Below are 18,315 nucleotides of genomic sequence, written 5' to 3'. Positions count from 1 at the left end.
TTCAACACGCTACACTAACATTGCGTATTTGGAGCCAAAACACATCCAAACATTGTGTATCGAGATTGACCTGTCAAAAATCCCAAGAATCTTAATAAAATGGATTTTCTCTTCGATTCCAGTTCAAAATTGAGTAATAATGACTTATTGCAACAGGTAGATATTTTGAGTCAACATTGAATCTGTTAGTTTGACATTTCATATCTTGAAATCTTAATTGGCTCGAATCAAAAATAATTTTTTCTTTCTTCATGTTCTTTCTTCTGTCAAAAACTTTTTTTTAACTGGCCCCTCTCCTCGTCTTGTTGTTGGGCACAGAGAGGTATTCCTTTCGATGAGAAACTTGGCTGTATCATTTGTTTGGTTCTTTTATTTGTAGATTGCTCTGCTAGCATGGCTGAAAGGTGGAGATGCTGGAAAACCAATTCTAGAAGGATTAACTTCGTTGAAGGTCGGCACAGAAATTTGGCAACGTTTATCTGGAGAACGGACTTTAGAGACTTATCGGGTAATTTCATTTTTTAGCCTGAATTATATCTAAATTAGTGGCATGCATACACTACCGATTTAAATTATATTTTGTTTTTTTTGTCATTATTTCAGACTCAATGTATAATGGGTATCGTTGAATATCTCAAAGCTCATCCGAAGGCTTCACCAGCTGACATTCAGAAAGAAGTTGCAAAACACATTGAACAATTTGCAGAAAAAGTTAAAGCTATGTGATTCTCAGTAGTGCAGTCTACCTGTACCTCTCTATCTTTAGTTAGAAATCTGTGTATTAGATAGAAATCAGTGGAAATCTGCAATATAATTGCATATATTCTGTTAAATATAATGACTTTGTAAATAGTGTATGTTGTAAATGTATATGAAATGTTTTCATAATAAAAGTAATCATTCATAAAAAATGAAGGGTTTGTTGTTTGACAGTTTACTCGTTTAGTGCTGCCCTCTATAGGATTATCAGTTAAAAGGTAATTAGCTAAAATTCTAAGAGGAACAAATAGATGTTGTATGAGTATGAGAGATATAATTCATAAAGGAGTTTCTTTAAGAAATTGTGTAGAAATAGATAAATGTGAAATCTCTTAATTATGTTTTAATTGGATTCGATCTTAATTGGTTGTCATGACAAATGTAAACAATATGGAGGACAAGTGCGCTAACACCAGTAGTAGTGTACCTTTTGCAATATAAACGGTGATCAACCTCGAATTGAATATGTTTGATTGAATGCAAGGTGAGAGAGAAGATTTTTTGAAAGTTTTAGAAATATTTCCATATTTTGAGACAGGGGAATTATAAGATAAAAACCTTGGCCTCCAAACAATGCCAAACGTATTTATGTTTTGCTAAATCATTTATTAAATGGCAATCAATTTTATTACCATCACTACCATTAGTATACAATATTTTTGTAGGGATACAAAGTCAGACAAAATGCCGATTGCTCAGTCCCGTTTGGAAAATCTGCAAATTTGCAAATTGCTGCAATGTGTTCGAGAAGAGGATCGCCAGCAAATTGAAAAATTAACTTTGAATGGAGTTCCACAGTTGATGAATTATAATGACCCATCTGAAGGAACTACCGCTCTGATCTGTGCTGCAGTCTCTAATAATGAGTCAATGATTGAGTTCCTCGTAGAGTTAGGTGCTCATCCAGATGTTGTGGATTTTAAAGGAAGATCAGCTTGTATGCATGCTGCTGAATATGGACATGTACAATGTTTGGAACAATTAGCAAAGGCTAATGCTGATATGACAATTGAAGATCTAGAAGGAAAAGGTAGGCTCATAATTTGCCAAAAGATTATAAGATATGGTCAGTTTTGGAATTTAACAAGTGTGAAAATGATTTGATGAATTATGGATTCATTGATTAGTATTTGATGTCTCTAACATTGTCAAACCTGAAATACTGCTTTTGAATTATATATGATTGTAATGAATTGGTTGTTGGTTTAAGTATCACAAGCAAGTCACGCGAAGGAATTAATATTTCATTAAACAGGCTCTTCCCATTGTAAAAGCTTCTATTTAACTACTGATATTTCAATAATGTTTTGTAGGTATAATATTTTATTGCATTTCACCGACTGCCCGTCACGCCAAGTGTTTAGAAATTGCATTAGAAAATGGTGCAGATGTCAACAATAGAGGCAAGAATGGGAAACCAGTATTTTTTACGGCATGTGAAACTGCTGTGGAGAATGAAGATGTTTGTGTCCAATTGTTAATAAGAGGAGCTGATCCTAATTGTAAACATGAGGTGAAATACAAGTTTTTCTTTAGTAGTGAACCGAAATCTGAAGACATGTTTAATGGTTTTCTTTGCTTTGATTTAAGGCTACTGGTAGAACAGCTCTGATGATGGCTGCTGCTAGTGGTAGTGTGAAGGTTGTGCGTGCAATATTAGAGCGTAGTGGTGATGCCGATGCTGTGGATAAGAAGGGTTTACATAGTGCTCATTATGCAGCTAAAGGAGGATTCTTTGAAGTGATTGTTTGTTTAAGCGCATTTGGTGCAAACTTTGATGTTACTGATGATAAAGGCAACACTCCAGTTCATCTAGCTGCTAATGGTCACGCTATGTGCCTGAAATTTCTTGGACAAAGAGGTTTGTTTGTTAATAGAGTATGCATGGGTACTTTTGATTGAAAAAAAAAATGTGTTCTTGAATTGTTTTAAAAAAAATTCATTTTTCTATGTAGGCTGTAATCCGAAACCCAAGAATGATGACGGATTCACTGCTCGAGTGATCGCTAAAGATAATGGACACAAGGATGTTTTGAAAGAATTGCGTAAAGTTGAAAAGTCTTTTGGAAAAGTTGGAAAAAATAATGAACCGTGGGCATTAAAACTGTATGATTGGTCTGTGGAGCGTGAAAAAGCTCTGCGTGAATTGTTCGCTAAATTCGATCCCGAAGGCTCAAATTTGATACCGAAAGACGAATTTGAAGACGCTCTTAAAAATATGAATGCTCCTCTTGAGGGAGACGAGGAGTTTAAAAAAATATGTAATGTTCACGATAAAAACAAAGATGGGAACATCGAGTATAATGACTTTCTAAGCGGTAAAAAGTATATAAATAAACTTTATCTAATGAGCGCATTTGAGGGCAAAAAGGGAAAAAAGAAAAAAGGAGGAAAGGGTAAAAAGAAGAAAGGCAAAACAAAAATACCAATGCCAATTTGTATGCAAGATGAAGGCCCTAGAACAGAGGGAGGTGGACCACCAGAAATTTATGTAGAGAAGCATCTACCCTTTACTGATACTGGCAGGTATGGAATTCCGAGATTTACTCATTACATAGAACATATTCAATCCATTGAAATTTCAATGATAAATTTGTGTATTGTATTTAGGTTTGATAATGATGCTCCACCCCACCATCCATTGAAAGACGATTCATCGTGGTACCTGCATCAGCCTGAGAAATCTTACATCAACATCAATGATGCAGCTAAAAACAGTGATTTAGAATCCCTGAAAATTGCATTCCAACGAGGAACGCCAGTCGATACCAGGGATAAATATTACAAAACGCCGTTAATGGCTGCTTGTTCAAATAGTAATATTGAAGTCGTCAGATATCTTCTTAATCAAGGGTATGTATTCTGGTTTCTCTATGGATCACTTTTACAAATGTTTTGTATATAACTCCTGAGAACGAGTTGAACTTCAGTTCCCAGGGCGGCGTATACATAAAAGTTGATCGCATTGTTTGAGGCATAGAATATATAGAATATATGACTCAATGTGAACGGGTAATTTTTTTGGGAGACTAGATATGTTGTTATGAAACTATTAATAACATCAGGTGTCAACAACAACAAAAACATTAACGAAACTACAATCAGATAACGAGTGCCTTTATCTACTGCTTTTGCCTTTTCACCATCGCCAAAACTCTTACTACTTTGGAGGGTTGATATAGTTATAAAGTTTGCAATGGTAACTATGAATATGGGTAAAATGTGCAAAGAAATTTTCTCCGTGTACATCGCTATGATTAGACCTTGCGGGGTAAAGGAACATCTGATGTTCGACCTATAATTTATGAATGGGATCTGATAAATGGTCATAGCTATGCTCATAATAACTACAGACATGGAAATCTTACTCGCTATGGAAGTCGTGCATATCCTACGACTGGCGAACGGAAAACAGACAACAACTGATCGTTCTATAGTTACACATACAATCAACCAATGACTTGTTTTCTCAAATATTATGAAGAGAATATTAGTGGTGAAACACGAAAATGACGATGTGAATAAAATCAAGATGCGTTCGTTGGTCAGAACAGAGATAAGATTGATGTAGAATAGAAGTCGCGGTACGAGAAGGAAATTATCAGCAATCGCAAGAACAGTTAAATATCGCGAATAAGAGAATTTTGACAACGTTCGGCTGACCATCAGTAAGAAAGCTAATGAATTCCCGGGAAATCCAAGTATTAATATGACTGTCAAACATACGATATGTACCCAGATAATTGGTGTCTTGTAGACAGTCAATGGAAGCACAGAGATATACAGTGGCCAATACACATTGGTTACATTTGTTAGAGAGAAAGCATTCCTGTAAGACAGTCCATCATCTACTGATACGACCATCACGTCTGTTTGCTGTTGTGTTTTTACTCAGTAATTAACATTTCAGATACTAATCATTTGCTTTTATATAACATATTGTTCTAAAAGGATTGACTCAGTAAGATTTGTAATTGGTCAATAATTTAACATTGTCCTAGGATATTGGTTCATTGATTCAACAGATGCTATTCCATGGTTTAATCATTGATTCAATAGATCAATTTTTTCTGACAAAAGATATTGATGACAACCAATCAATTTACTGTTTTATATTGATATATACTCATCATCAATATTTGTTCAATGCGGAATTTAATCCTTTTTTTTGTAGAATAGAAATTTTTTATTGTGATTTGGATTTACAGATATTCAGTTTGCAATTATTAGTTTCATACCAATCATCAATTTATGATTTTCAATACTTTTTCTATTCAGAGCGGTTGTGAATACACGAGATAATTTCAAATGGACGCCATTACACCATGCTTGTCACGCAGGACTGAAAGATGTCGTTGAATTGTTACTAGATCATGGGGCAGAATTAGACGCTTCATGTTTGAACGGGGGAACACCTTTAACACGTGCGATCGAGAGCTCGAGAATTGATCTCGTCCAAATGTTAATACAACGTGGAGCTAAAGTACAGATTGAAAATAGAAAAGGTGAAAATTTCATTTAATCTGTAAGGCTAAAAAAGTGTTTCTGATAATGGGCGGGTCACTTATGTAAACTGCAACAAAATCCATAATCAGTTCATTTCTATAACTGCCAGGTCTTTTATTATTAGCTTGATCATGATTTAAAAAAAAATTATATACAGGGTATATAGACAGCCATGCCGGTCAACAGAAATCAATACCAGAAGCAATTTTCTTTAGCCTAAACATGGATATTTCTGTCAAATGAACAATGCGTGTATCAAATAATCAATCCCATTTCAGGTCATACACCATTAGATATAGCGTATGCCTATGCAGACCCCCGTGTGATCGATGTAGTCCAGGCTAAATGGGACACTCTACCACCTCCTAATGATAAAAAGAAAGGAGGTAAAAAAGGAGGCAAGAAGGGAGCTGCAAGACCTCAGACACGTCAATCAGAGAAGGGAGATGCTGGACTGGTGAGTCAAAGTAATTATCATATATTCATTTGATTTTAAATGATACAAATTTCAGTACTTCAAAGAAACTAAACTCGTGTGGAATACATTTCTCTAGTGTCCCGTGTGCAACGTGCGAGTGAGTAAAAAATGAAACTAAATCTTACTGCAAAATGCTGTCATAATTAGAATGTGGGAAATTGCTTGAATTCATGCTTTAGATACATTATATTTGGTTAAGAAAACTGATATACAATAAATTTCTATGGATAGTTGGTGATTGGAAGATTTTGCATTATAATGAGGCTAAAGGTGAAGGAATAAGTTTATCCTATGCTCGCCTATAACATATTATCATGCTTTCAGGAGGAATCGGGTCTATACAGATACTGCATTGTCTTTTACTACAAATCTTTCCTAATTTGATGGTTTTCACTCACTTTATATCATCTGTTTACAGCTAGCGCCCATATCTAAGCGATCAGACAGTCAGGATGATTTGGGACGTCCACGAAAAGGTTCGATATTACGAGCTGCGTCAGCTTTGGCAGGCGGACTGGAAGATAAAGAAGATATCACATATTATCCCCGTCGAGCGTGGACACAACAACCAACTACTGAAGAGCTGATACAGAAAAAACAAATCAGACGCGAACGTTTCACTTTTGAAGTCGACTTTCCAGACTTTCAAATGCCTTTTAATAACAATGTTTTGAAGAAAGTGGAAATAATGGGTGGAGCTGAAGAAGAGTGAAACAATATTGTACATAGAATTGTTTGTCTTACAAGTAGTGTACAAATCAGTTCTGCAGGGTATATACTATTAGTGTACAGTGTACATGTATATGAAAGTGGACAGTGTTTTGTCTAAAGAATAGTCATGCAGTCAGTCGGCCCCACAGTGCAAAATGTTGTGAATTTATAGTTTATGGTTTAAGTTATTAGTGCCTTCATATTTAAGCTTAAATTATGTCTTTTACATTATGTCTTTTACAATACTACTCAATATTGAATATGATAGGGCAAATTGATTTTGATTATTATAGAGTAAATGATATATGTTTCTATCATGTGCCAAATCTTGAAATTTACTCATTGAACGCAGTTCTAACGCTTGACTAATGAATTAGTACAGCTGCATAACTGGGTCCTGGAAATTAATCATTTCAATTTTAGGAAGTTAAAGTAATATGTATAGATGGCTTTTACACCATATTACAATGACTGTGATATTTCTCTTGATGTCGGAAATGTTTTTAAGAAGTAAACCATCAGAGTGCAAATCAACTAGTTAGAATAACTGTTTCTAACTATAGTAAATGTACATGTATATAATCTTTATCATCGTGTCTTCCTGATGTTGTAACTCTCTTTTAAGTGTTAGTGAATTCCCTCCATTAGTCAGATGATTTTTGACTGATTCTGTTGTTATTTCTACCTTATATTGTGTATTAATAAATATTTTCAAATCAATCCGAATTACTACTTGCGTTAAATATATGGTGCCTTTATCACATGGATTTCTTCTTTTCGATTATTCAGAAATATCTGCTTATAATTCTCTCATCATAACCATAATATGAACGAAGATTTTTAATACACAAGTAATTTATTCACAAGTTTACCCCATATAAATAACATGTTTGACCTCAAAGGACAATGACCATACCAGTACTTTGACCTATAATCTCATAGTTTCAGTAAATTAAGTTCATAAAGTATTTCTTATGTTTACATAGTGTTTCCTGTTGAATTACAACATAAATCTCGCCATGGTTACAATTCTAGAACATACAGTCTGTCTCATAGCAGACCTATTCAACTATCTTCATTTACATAAAATATATATCTCTACATAAATACTTTGATCACTTTTGATTTTGAGGGGAGAAAATGGCTATATTATACAGTATTTTCATTCAAATAATTTCAAAATATACTAATATCGGAGACAATATCTTCAACGAAACAGAAAGAATTTTTTGGGTTTCTAATTGAAGATTCATGTTCTATGTATCTTGTGATTTCTTACAGAATTTCTGAAGTACATTGAATAGAATACAAGACTAGAATTAGGGACATGCAAAATGCAAAGCCTAGTACACACAGCTTCATTTTCTTATCATTAATCAATAAATATTATTGTACCTTAAAACATGTACAGTAGGTAATGATCACATAAAACATAGATACAGTATAAATAGATAAATCTACTACAAATAAGAGATAGCATCTTCATTTCAACGCGTATTTTCAATTTCATCATTTAAGTTTGACTAGAAAACTGTCACAAATGAACCTAAACTACTAATCATTGCTGCCATTCAATCTCTAAACAGTGTGTGCTTTATCTAGCAGAGTAACCGTATTGATCCATTGTCAGCACCCAATAACAGCAAACGATTCAACGGAAGAACTGCCATAGTCGTTAGCACACCACGGAATGTATCTGACCGTAGTTTTGTACTGGAGAACGATGCCTGAAAATAAATAAATGTAACATTAAACCAGGTCTTTCATACAAGATTCTACTGACTTTAGTAAATAGACTCACCAAATGATCCAGACTAGTATGCACTCCAACTCGATTAGCAGTCGTGGCAGATATAATTTCACTCTTATAGAAACTAAAACAGTGCACAGGTTCCGTGTGACCTTAAAATAATAGAAAAATATCGTAGAGCTCGAAGTTGTAGCAATTAACACTTGTATGTTGGAAATATTTTCAAAACAAACCTTTTAAAGATCCAGTTAATTTTCCATCATCGGTGCTCCACAAATTCATTGTCTGATCAAAGGAAGAACTCACAAAACTGTTATTAGTGCTGGCTTTAATCTGAATAACACAATGCATTTACCATCAATCTGGTGATTTTTCAGAAATATAAAATCTTAAACATCAAAACAAGAAACCAAGAATTACCTGCAAAATTTCCCCCTCGTGTCCTTTCCAGGTTCCGAGTAATAAACCAGTTCGTACATCCAGAATTGAGATGATACCAGATGAGTAACCGATAGCAACCCAGTTACAATTAGGACTAACCGTTACACAACGTATCAGACCAGCTGGTCCTGTAGTACATTTATACTCATGCGCATACTTAGCTAGTCTTACATCCAGAAATCTGTAAAATTAATCGAAATTGAATCGTTTCTCAAACTTTATGCAAAACTATTGAGGGGGCTTAGAAATTATCAAAATAGGCAAACACATATTGAAATAGATGGATTTAACCTACCGCAGAGTAGAGTCGGTAGTAGCAGTTATTAGACTGGTAGATGGTGAAGGCATTGGAGTCAAAACTGTCACCGGCGGTTCTCGGTTACCTTCAAATTCTTTGATAGTGCTACACACAAAAGGATCCCAAATCTGAAAACAACAAACAGCTATCGCTTTAAACAAGAATTCGGAGAAATTTCAGTACGATCCCATACGAGAATATTTACATGAACAACACTGTCGCAGGACACGACAAGCCTCTTCGATTCTAAAAATGTCACAGCAAAAACTGATTTTCGGTGTTTCCTGTAAGTCCACTGTGGAGCAGCCCTAAAACACGGCAATAAATATTGAAATCACTGTGCGAATATACGTTCATATTCCCATCGTTTCAATATCAGAGGAATAATTGACCTACCGACATGACCCATCACCCTGATTCCGGATCGACCAGAGTTTTACAGTTTTATCTTTACTCGCAGATATGAATGAGTTTTCATTATCCATCACATATAACGATCGTACGCTATTGGTATGACCTAAAAATGCATCAGAAAATTACCAATTTTATCAAAATGTTTCATCAATGTAACCAGATAATCTACACAATGCAATATTCTTGAACTAACCTACGTATGTCTGTAGCTTTATTTGTTTGAAGTTGAAAGTGCTACCTTTTTCACTTAAACCTGCAAGTAAATGCTTACTGTATTCATGTGCAGTAGAATAAGTAGAATAATGGGGATATTTAGAAAAGAATACCTAATTCATGTTCCCAGTAAGCAAGCCAGTTTCCTTTCAAATGGCGTTGCTTATTGTTTTCCATTTCGGGGCTGGAAAAAATTTTGAATCAAACCGTAAAATACTGTAGAATCAACATATTTAATCCAAATAATTTTTCAATCCATACCTCTTCAATTTTTCAGGGTTGATGGTAGGGAAATCAAAGACTTTTCCCCGCGTTTTGGCATCTGTTTCATATTCCTCATCGGATTCTTGTAAAACTATTTTATTTCCTTCCATTGAAACATTGCGTCCAAAACTGCCACTTACTGTTAATTCATCATCAGGGGACAATGGTATGTCTAGGTCTATAAACATAGAATGAAATACATAATTTAACATTCTTCAATTTAATCAGCAAAAATTCAGAAGCCTTAAACAACAAAGGGTCCTCTCATATTCGAGATACTGACTTGTTTGTGTACCAGAAGTCCAAGGTTGTTGTTTCGCCAGGGCATCGTCATAATTAGCACAAAGTTTACGAATGAGGTCATCATTATGTAAACTCTGTTCCATATGAATCCTGAAATCATTGTCAGATATGCGTTATTCAGACATGATAATAATCGCATTGTGTGAATCACTGAATAAACAACGACATAGGCCTACCCTCCCGCTACACGACAAAATGGAATATAAGCCATATGAGCTAGTTCTGGTGTGAATGCTTCCTTCAATTCTTCCTGAATTTTCTCCGCCGTCGACTGAACTTCGTTTGATTCTTCATCCAGATCTGAAAAAGCAAATATGTTTACTTTCAGGTTTTATTCATATGTATCCGAAATAATTCAGTGTATAAAAGCGCGAACCTGTGACTCTATCTTCATTTGTAGGTGGAGATAGACTGTATCTCCACGATAGTTGATCAACGCGAACTGGTGTGCCGATTTTATACTCCTGAGTCGTATCATCCATCTTGATTTCGCAAAACATGCTGTCATCAACGACCTCAGGGATTTTCAACTTTAAATCTGTACAAAATACGATGCGAATAGCCATTAGAATCAGTAATGCCGAAGTAGTTCTCAAGTGCCAACAAAATAAGCGAACCTTTATTAGTCGGGATCGCTCCTGGAGATGATTCCTCATTCAGGTTGATTTTAGGGTTATAAACTCTGTCGAATGAAGAGAAGAATCGCTGTATGATTGGAGTCATATGTTCGCGTGTCATCTCAAATCCGATCCGTAGACTGACCATGTATAACACGTCGATATACTTCAGACAGATGATGTAACGACCGTGTCCGCCACTCGGAAAACTTATACTACAAGATGAGGCCAGCTTGATTATCGGTAGCAAAATATCCTGAAACAGCGTGTCCTGTAAAACAGAATAATGAAATAGAATACAAACTTAAAGGACAAATTTTCCAGTAGAAGCTTAATGAGCGAACCTGTAGTTTATCCATGAAAGTTGTATCTGAAAGATACGGTAGGATATGCTTCAACAGCACTAAACAAGCGACGAGTCCAGCTTCAGTTCGAAGAGTCAGTTTCTTATTCGCTACGGATATGAGATCGATGATATGAGGAAAATACTGCAGTAAAATGACTTGTTCTCCATAGATCGTCGCGATGCTCGACAAAGAATCTAAAACCCGCGACGCGTTACTATCTCCGGCTAATTGTTTCTCGCACACTGATAATACATCTTCATCTAGAAAATGATGACAAGTCATTCCAGAAATGCAACATGAAGATTTCATAGCAAAAAGAGTGGCCAAGAGAAAAATATTCTTTTCAATGGTTGTAATCACTTTTTAACTAGGTAAATACACGAACACTTACTAGATGCATGTAGAATATCGAGTTGTTCTTCTCCTAAATAACACAGCGTCAACATGCGTAATAGATTTCTAGATAAAAATTTTGCCGTTAGAACCGGTCCGAGTTTGTGCGCCAGCCATAAAACACTTTCAGTCGCCATATCGCAGATATTATAATCAAACTTGTTTGATGATTGCATAATACGAGCTGTGAATTCTTCTGTTTCAGAACGGACTATCGGTGTTACCGGCTCACTGATACATACTTCTATATCATTATTACTATTATCAACTTCATCTTCTTTCATGTTATTCTCATTATCGTCATCTACAAAATATGATCACATACTAAGTACATTGTTGAACTCTGTGTAAGATTGAATGAGAATACTGCATTCAGTTCTAAAGTTGTGGCTTATATGTGACTCCCGAGTTGAACAATGCAAAATTACTGTACCGAATTGCAACCTTGGAGTCAAATTTAACCACTACCTTGAATATGAGAAATTCACCTTGATGTGTATCTGATATTTGTGGCGAGTATATCTCCTCCTCTAGATCATCATCCTCGTCATTAAAAGATCCATTGAATGATCCAACCTGATTTTCACTATTACCGGAGACATATCTTTCACGACTCGTATCCATCAATCTCGATACGCTATGTACAGAAAGATTGCCTAAACTACGGCCTAATTCATTTTCGGAAATATCAGTTGCACTGTCGCTTAGTTCATCATCATCATTATCGTCAGATATATTGTCTTGACTAGACACACTCAATACATCAACATTATCTACATCGTCATCCAACAAAACACCTTCAGTAACAATGTTGTCTTCAGAACCGGACACTTCAGGACTAATTTTATCGGCCATAGATTTTTCATTCAGTTCCTCCAGTATATCCAACTTTTCTAGTTCTTCATCTTTTGAATGAGCTTCGATCAACTGCCGTTGTAACTCCCTTTCAATTGACGCTGTAGATAATTTTGTCGTTGGAGGACAACTGGTCACATAACTCTTAAAGAGATCCGGACTCGCTGTGTCAATTTCACGACTCTCCGTATAAGACTGATCATCCTCGGACACAAAGTCTTTATATCCAGCCACTGCTTCTATCAACAGCGTCGCGAAATGGGCCAAAAAGGTTTGAAGTCCGAGTCTAATAATCAACTGTTTTAAAAACATGCGATAGTATAATTTCAGGTGTTTCGAAGTTGAATTTTCGCCATCGTAAAGTTTCATCAGTGGAACTAGTAGATTGCGTGATGTTTCTACAACACCGAATGCTCGTGCAACAGGTTCAAACAGAGTCCAAGACGTCGCAACTATCGTATCTGGACATTCGAATAATTCATTCACATATGGCAGCACTATTTCTAAATTTTCACGTTTAATTTCATCTAATAATGGTACAAGCAATGCCCCGACTTCGTAAACTTTATTCTTTTGCATTGCTCGAATTTTCTGAGGTTTGTCGAATAAGAATGACGATATACCTTGAATTTCTGTTTCTATATTCTGATCTAATTCCTTTAGCTTGCACAGCAATTCATAAATGTGATTGAAGTTTTTCGGGAAGGGAAGTATTTGAGAAAGTGGGTCCAGCAAAAAGCCAGGAGAAGGAATCATCATGTTATAGTCTTCATAATCAAACATCATCGGTAATGAATGAATCTTCACATCACCCCTCTTCCAAGCTCTGTCTAGTTGTAGAAGGATTAGAGCTGCCTGTCGGATTGGCCTGAAATGCAATATTGATCACTCGATTAAGCACACTCCCAGGTTTTGGTATAATAATGATGCACTGAACAATTGATAAGTTGTACCTTGGTATATCACGCCATTCTTCTTCAGACATTCTACGAAGGAATTCAAATCGGTCAATAAACAATGCGCGAGGTCGAAGCATTCTTAATTTCCACGCTACGTGTAACTCAATCATCAAACACGCAAACACTTGTACATCATGTGTCATGATACGTTTCATCAGAGCTGGGGCTGGTATTGCCTATAGAGAATATAGAAAACAGTAAAAAACCGTTAATCAATTTCTAAACCTTTCAGTGCTGACTTATCAATACCCGAAAGTGCTGGAGATAATTTGAGAATTTTTAAAGATTCCACCCCAGTGAGTTGAATATGGGCATACCGCTTTGGTGCGTCTTTACCGCAGTGCTGTGTAACATTAGTTACTAATATTTCACTATGTTTGACAGGTGCTGCCATTTTTCAAAACAGATAAAAACTAATTACTAATAACATCAGTACTGCGATGCCATGTAGGCCTACTAGCGAAGTATGATTTATGCACCACACTACGGTTTAAACACACTGAAAGGGTTAGAAAAGCAGTAACCTAAAACACCTTAGCATAGCATACATAACAAGCATATATGACTACCAGGTATAGGCAGCCTCTGCCGTAAACGTGTCGTATTAGACAATGACACTCTTTACAAAGCACAACCATACCTTCGGCGGTCTCTTGGGAGGTAACTGGTGCATAGTCCGACTGGTAAAATCAAACGTATGTTCCAACTCCTCCAAAAGCGCAACTGGATTATAACCCTGGGGTAGAACAATCAATTCTTTGTCGGGTAAACCTTCCTGTCTGCAATCATAAAATGAGATATTAATACTCTAATTTAATCAATTATCAATCTTTACTAAAATGTCATATACTACTTACTTATCAGAACCATTTCTGTTGTTTTCATTCAAATCGCTTGAAGCCTGAAATATTTTTGAATTTTTTCACCATTGAATATTCAGATTATGAATAGCAATTGTAAACAACTACAACAAGACAAACCTGTAAAGCATGTTGGTTTGTATCTAATACAATAGATGATGACTTCCACCGAATTTGACTCTGATAAAAATCAACAACGAAAGCAACTTAAAAACAACATGCATCACATGCACACATAGACAAAAAATGAAGAAAAAAAGGTCAAATTAAAGATTAATTCAATCATTGATTTTTTATCCAGAGTAAAATGTGCGTATAAGCTCTACGTTACATAATACAATTACACAAACACACAAATAGCGTGAAATACCTGAATAATGCTGAGACTACGTGGAATGTTTGGAGCGCAGGGTGTATTGAAACGACGCTCGCAGTTCTTACGAGGATGAGGATGATTAAATAACTGCACAGCTCCGTGGTTAGTCATGTGTGTATGCTGATCAATGAGTTGTAGACAAACATTCTTAGCTTTCACTGCAGACTGGCCGCTTAACTGTGAAAAATAATGAAGTTAACTTGGCATGTCAAAATGGCAAATATGATGCTCACTTTGTTTTGAATATCATCGATTACCTTAAAACCGAATGTCAAATCAATCCAATCAGAAAGCCTCTCTGATACATAATCACTCTCTAATACATCCATATGTTTTCGTATGAAGTCTTCTGCGTCTAGCGCCCAATAGGGTAATTCCAAATCAGGTAAATCCTCGTGTATCGACTTGAAAATAGACGGGTCGGTAAAAAACTCGGGGATACATTCATCGGGAGTCCATTCGTATAAACGTTGCATACTCTGCGGATATTCGTGAGGCACCCATTTCCTTCGTACGAATGTACACAATATCGATTTCGGAGTCCTCCTAGCTTTATATCCGTAATACGTTATATCCGACAGCACATCCGAGATATGATGAGGCGCTTGCGTAATACTATCCGGTGATGTATGACTAGGTGGGCTACTCGGTAATGCCATATGTTCGTACGTTATGTCTAACTGACGATCGCCTTTGTTCAGTCGATATTTCGATTTCGAAAGATCTCGATACCCGCCGTCGGGAACGGTGAAATTCATCACCCACGGTAAAACCGGGTGATGATTTGGATCACCCATCCTGCGTCCTGATAGATAATTTAGCACCATCAGATACTGAAAGTTTGAAATTTCTTTCAATACCCACATCTGTATGATAGCTGGTAGATTATTCAGAGGAAGTGAGTTGATACATTCAGGTATATCTGAATTTGTAAACAAATCGCTCTGTGGTTTGTTTAACTGTTTATCGTCTTGCATTTCATCACTCGTGCTGCTTATTTCAGACGGAAATTCTTGAATGATAGCGCTTAAACTTGGAAAAGGAAAATACAGCCAAAGTTTGTCATCCACGAGTACATCGTGCAGCGTCAGGTTGCCAACCGAGACCCCGAATGAGTGACAACCTTTCATAATTTGTAGAATCTGATACAGAAGAAACAGCGACTTTGCGTTTGATTTTTCTAGAATAGCCGGACTAAACGTAACAATGTCGTGAAGAGTAAATGGCAGGTACGGTTGTACGATGTAAAATGTATCTGTTGATTCGAGTAAACTTATTGCTGGTACGATCGAACTCTTAAAACTGATTGGTTTCACTGTTTGTTGTTCACTGTATTCATCAACAGCGATGTCATGACCTATTGGTTTAAATGATGCTCCGTAAAATGAAGAAACTACACCGCGAATAGCATCATTGAATGGCTGCAATAAAGATAAGGTATTGAAATTGATGAAAAAACCTTCCAATTAAGAAACCTCTTGGTCAAGGATCCGAAAAAACTTTAATCTTAAGTGTGGAATGATCCAGAAATGCTTATTGAACAGTGGGAGCCAGGTAATGATGCATCTATAGGTATTGTATATTAATCAGTTATCAGTTCAATTGTATCAGATTTACTAAGTGCACAAACCTGAGTATCAATCTGGAAGTCATCATCGTTAGGAAGTTGATGGTTATATTTGATATGACTATACCTCCACGACTGACAGTAAGAGGTTAGAGCGACAGTAGACATTGTTTCACAGTAACTTGTATCATTATCAATCCACTGCATTAGAGGACTGGCACTAGGATTAAAGCGAAACAAAACTCATAGGTATTAATCGATGTTTCATAAATTCAATGATCGTCATTTTCTCATTGAATACTTACTTTTTAATTCGGATATCTCGTTTCTGAATGACTTTGATCGATACTCGTTTCCATGGTGCTGGAATAGTGGCTTGTGACTGAGCCAAATACAGCTGACAATGATCAGAATCTAATGAAGCACTTTTAGGATGACTTCGATGATCAATTCTTTCTGATTTTCTCAACCATTTAATCCAATCTTCATGAACCTAAATATTTTAACAATTATGATGATATCATTTACAATTTATACACCTTATGTCTCATCCTTAAAGAAGAAAGCAAGGTAGATCTCATCAATGATAACTTCCGGGAACTGTCTGTTTTGACAGGACAAAATGCAGTAATTCATAGCCAGGGATTTTTTGTCATCATATGGTTCGTCTCTTTATTGATCGGTTTGGAAAAACTCATTAAGATCTTGATAGAAGGCATGCCCGGAGGAGATTAATTTACAAAATATACTGACAGGCTAAGCTATAAATGAATAAACAACTCTTGACAAGTGACATTGAACTACAAGCGCCACCTAGTGGACGAATGAGAAACAAAAATCGCATCGGATTTTCAACTTACAACAGCAATCACGCGATTAGACGATGATAACCGACAATGTTGCTGCTGTATTCTTAAATCATTCTTCACTCGCTTTACTGTATCCATAGTAAAATTCACATCTTTCATTCTAACAGGGAAATAATGCTAAATTTATGCTCAAAACCGATGAACTGTCACCAGACAGGAAGTCGCCATTTTGTAAACTTTATTTATGAGGAAGTGTTCGTTCTGTAGTGGGTTCGAATCCTTGACATTTCAATAATTTCATGAAGATTGGCGTTTATTTTACTAATTGTGCTAAAGTATTGCTATAAATGCTACGGTGACCTAACAGAGTTGATTTGCACTACACGATCATTCCACTAAGTTAGGTGTAAGAACTCTTTGATTTGCTATGGTTGGTGTAGTAAAGCATTGAATCCAACGCGCTCCAGCCAGTCCCAATCCGGCGCGCGCACCGGCTCCGCGGCCTCGGCAGCAGATAAATCATCGCATCGTCCCGCACTTATATGGGCGGCCATTCCCGCCAAAAATCAGCGTTTCGTCTATTTTTCTGTACTTCGACAAAATGTCATTGTACACCGCCAAAATGTGTTAGCGTAACGTCAAATTGTGTAATGCGGCTAAATAACACAGGAGGGCGACACTGTACGGACAGTATTTTGCGGTATATCTTCTCGCATTGCGATCATCTCAAGGTCGTTTTATTGAAATAATTTTGCGAGTATCAAATCGACAAATCGTATCATATTCCCCAAACCCAATAAAATGATTTTATTGTTACTTTAGTTTGTTAATACTATAATATATAGTAATAATGTACGGTAAAATAGCGGAAGTAAATACTTTGCCGTAAACCTATGGAAGCCCTGAGACGACATCTTGAGTTCATGAGTTCCGAGTTCATAACTTCCTGAGTTCTCAAGTTCATGAGTTCGTCTAATGAAAAAAGCCTGCGATACCGAAACGTCGAATGTAAACACGATGCTCTATCAAAGACCCGGGTCTCAGGCTCAGACGACACTGAATAACCAGCGATTAATGGTATGTTGAAGGGCGCCTCCGTTCCTCCTCTGGTAGGTAGCTCGGATTTTCTGTGCGCGGGCTAGAGAGAAGGGTGACTCCGATTAACTTGTGACTCTCGATGAATCTGCTCAGGTTTTAATGATGAAAAAGATAACAAACGCTCGTTATGAGAAATTTTTAAACATCTATTTATTTTCTATAAACCATTAAGAAAGCTGATGTCTGATGATAGACTGGTTGCCGGTCGACTTCATATGACTGCCAGTGCAGAATTGGGCACAGTCAACCAGTCTTGGTTGATGCTGGACATCATTTTTTTAGTTAATTCATGACGTA

General features: G+C 36.3%; 3 protein-coding genes across 6 annotated transcripts; 2 read left to right on the top strand and 1 right to left on the bottom strand.

Annotated features, from left to right (window-relative positions):
* Nucleotides 1-18: 18 nt before the first annotated feature.
* On the top strand, nucleotides 19-884 carry LOC141903367 (uncharacterized). The gene is made up of 3 exons (XM_074791481.1): nucleotides 19-156; nucleotides 380-508; nucleotides 604-884. The coding sequence occupies exons 1-3, from the start codon at nucleotides 100-102 to the stop codon at nucleotides 724-726; spliced, it is 309 nt and encodes a 102-aa protein (XP_074647582.1). The 5' UTR covers nucleotides 19-99; the 3' UTR covers nucleotides 727-884.
* Nucleotides 885-1,142: 258 nt separating this feature from the next.
* On the top strand, nucleotides 1,143-7,101 carry LOC141903942 (ankyrin repeat and EF-hand domain-containing protein 1-like). Of its 4 annotated transcripts, none has more exons than XM_074792349.1 (10): nucleotides 1,143-1,243; nucleotides 1,425-1,789; nucleotides 2,073-2,272; nucleotides 2,350-2,620; nucleotides 2,715-3,285; nucleotides 3,370-3,612; nucleotides 5,038-5,264; nucleotides 5,544-5,722; nucleotides 5,820-5,840; nucleotides 6,162-7,101. In XM_074792349.1, the coding sequence occupies exons 2-10, from the start codon at nucleotides 1,444-1,446 to the stop codon at nucleotides 6,453-6,455; spliced, it is 2,352 nt and encodes a 783-aa protein (XP_074648450.1). In that variant the 5' UTR covers nucleotides 1,143-1,243; nucleotides 1,425-1,443; the 3' UTR covers nucleotides 6,456-7,101. The 4 variants fall into 4 exon arrangements, with proteins under 4 accessions (XP_074648450.1, XP_074648467.1, XP_074648459.1 ...); XM_074792366.1 differs by having other exon boundaries at nucleotides 5,544-5,732; nucleotides 6,162-6,329; XM_074792358.1 differs by lacking the exon at nucleotides 5,820-5,840.
* Nucleotides 7,102-7,330: 229 nt separating this feature from the next.
* LOC141910530 (WD repeat-containing protein 81-like) lies at nucleotides 7,331-17,144 on the bottom strand. The gene is made up of 26 exons (XM_074801225.1): nucleotides 16,972-17,144; nucleotides 16,417-16,604; nucleotides 16,175-16,331; nucleotides 14,802-15,965; nucleotides 14,539-14,721; nucleotides 14,289-14,348; nucleotides 14,166-14,209; nucleotides 13,949-14,087; nucleotides 13,303-13,484; nucleotides 11,983-13,217; nucleotides 11,493-11,798; nucleotides 11,099-11,361; nucleotides 10,755-11,025; nucleotides 10,514-10,675; nucleotides 10,314-10,437; nucleotides 10,118-10,227; nucleotides 9,832-10,012; nucleotides 9,684-9,754; nucleotides 9,551-9,610; nucleotides 9,340-9,460; nucleotides 9,149-9,251; nucleotides 8,941-9,071; nucleotides 8,625-8,826; nucleotides 8,438-8,537; nucleotides 8,256-8,356; nucleotides 7,331-8,181 (listed from the first exon to the last, which is right to left on the bottom strand). Exons 1-26 carry the CDS (start codon nucleotides 17,077-17,079, stop codon nucleotides 8,053-8,055), a joined length of 5,895 nt encoding a protein of 1,964 aa, XP_074657326.1. The 5' UTR covers nucleotides 17,080-17,144; the 3' UTR covers nucleotides 7,331-8,052.
* Nucleotides 17,145-18,315: the final 1,171 nt, after the last annotated feature.

The sequence above is a fragment of the Tubulanus polymorphus genome, chromosome 1 (genome assembly GCF_964204645.1).
Source record: "Tubulanus polymorphus chromosome 1, tnTubPoly1.2, whole genome shotgun sequence".
Lineage (NCBI taxonomy): Eukaryota > Metazoa > Nemertea > Palaeonemertea > Tubulaniformes > Tubulanidae > Tubulanus > Tubulanus polymorphus.
Note: the sequence above shows the minus strand (reverse complement) of the source record. Positions and strands in the feature narration are given on the sequence as shown.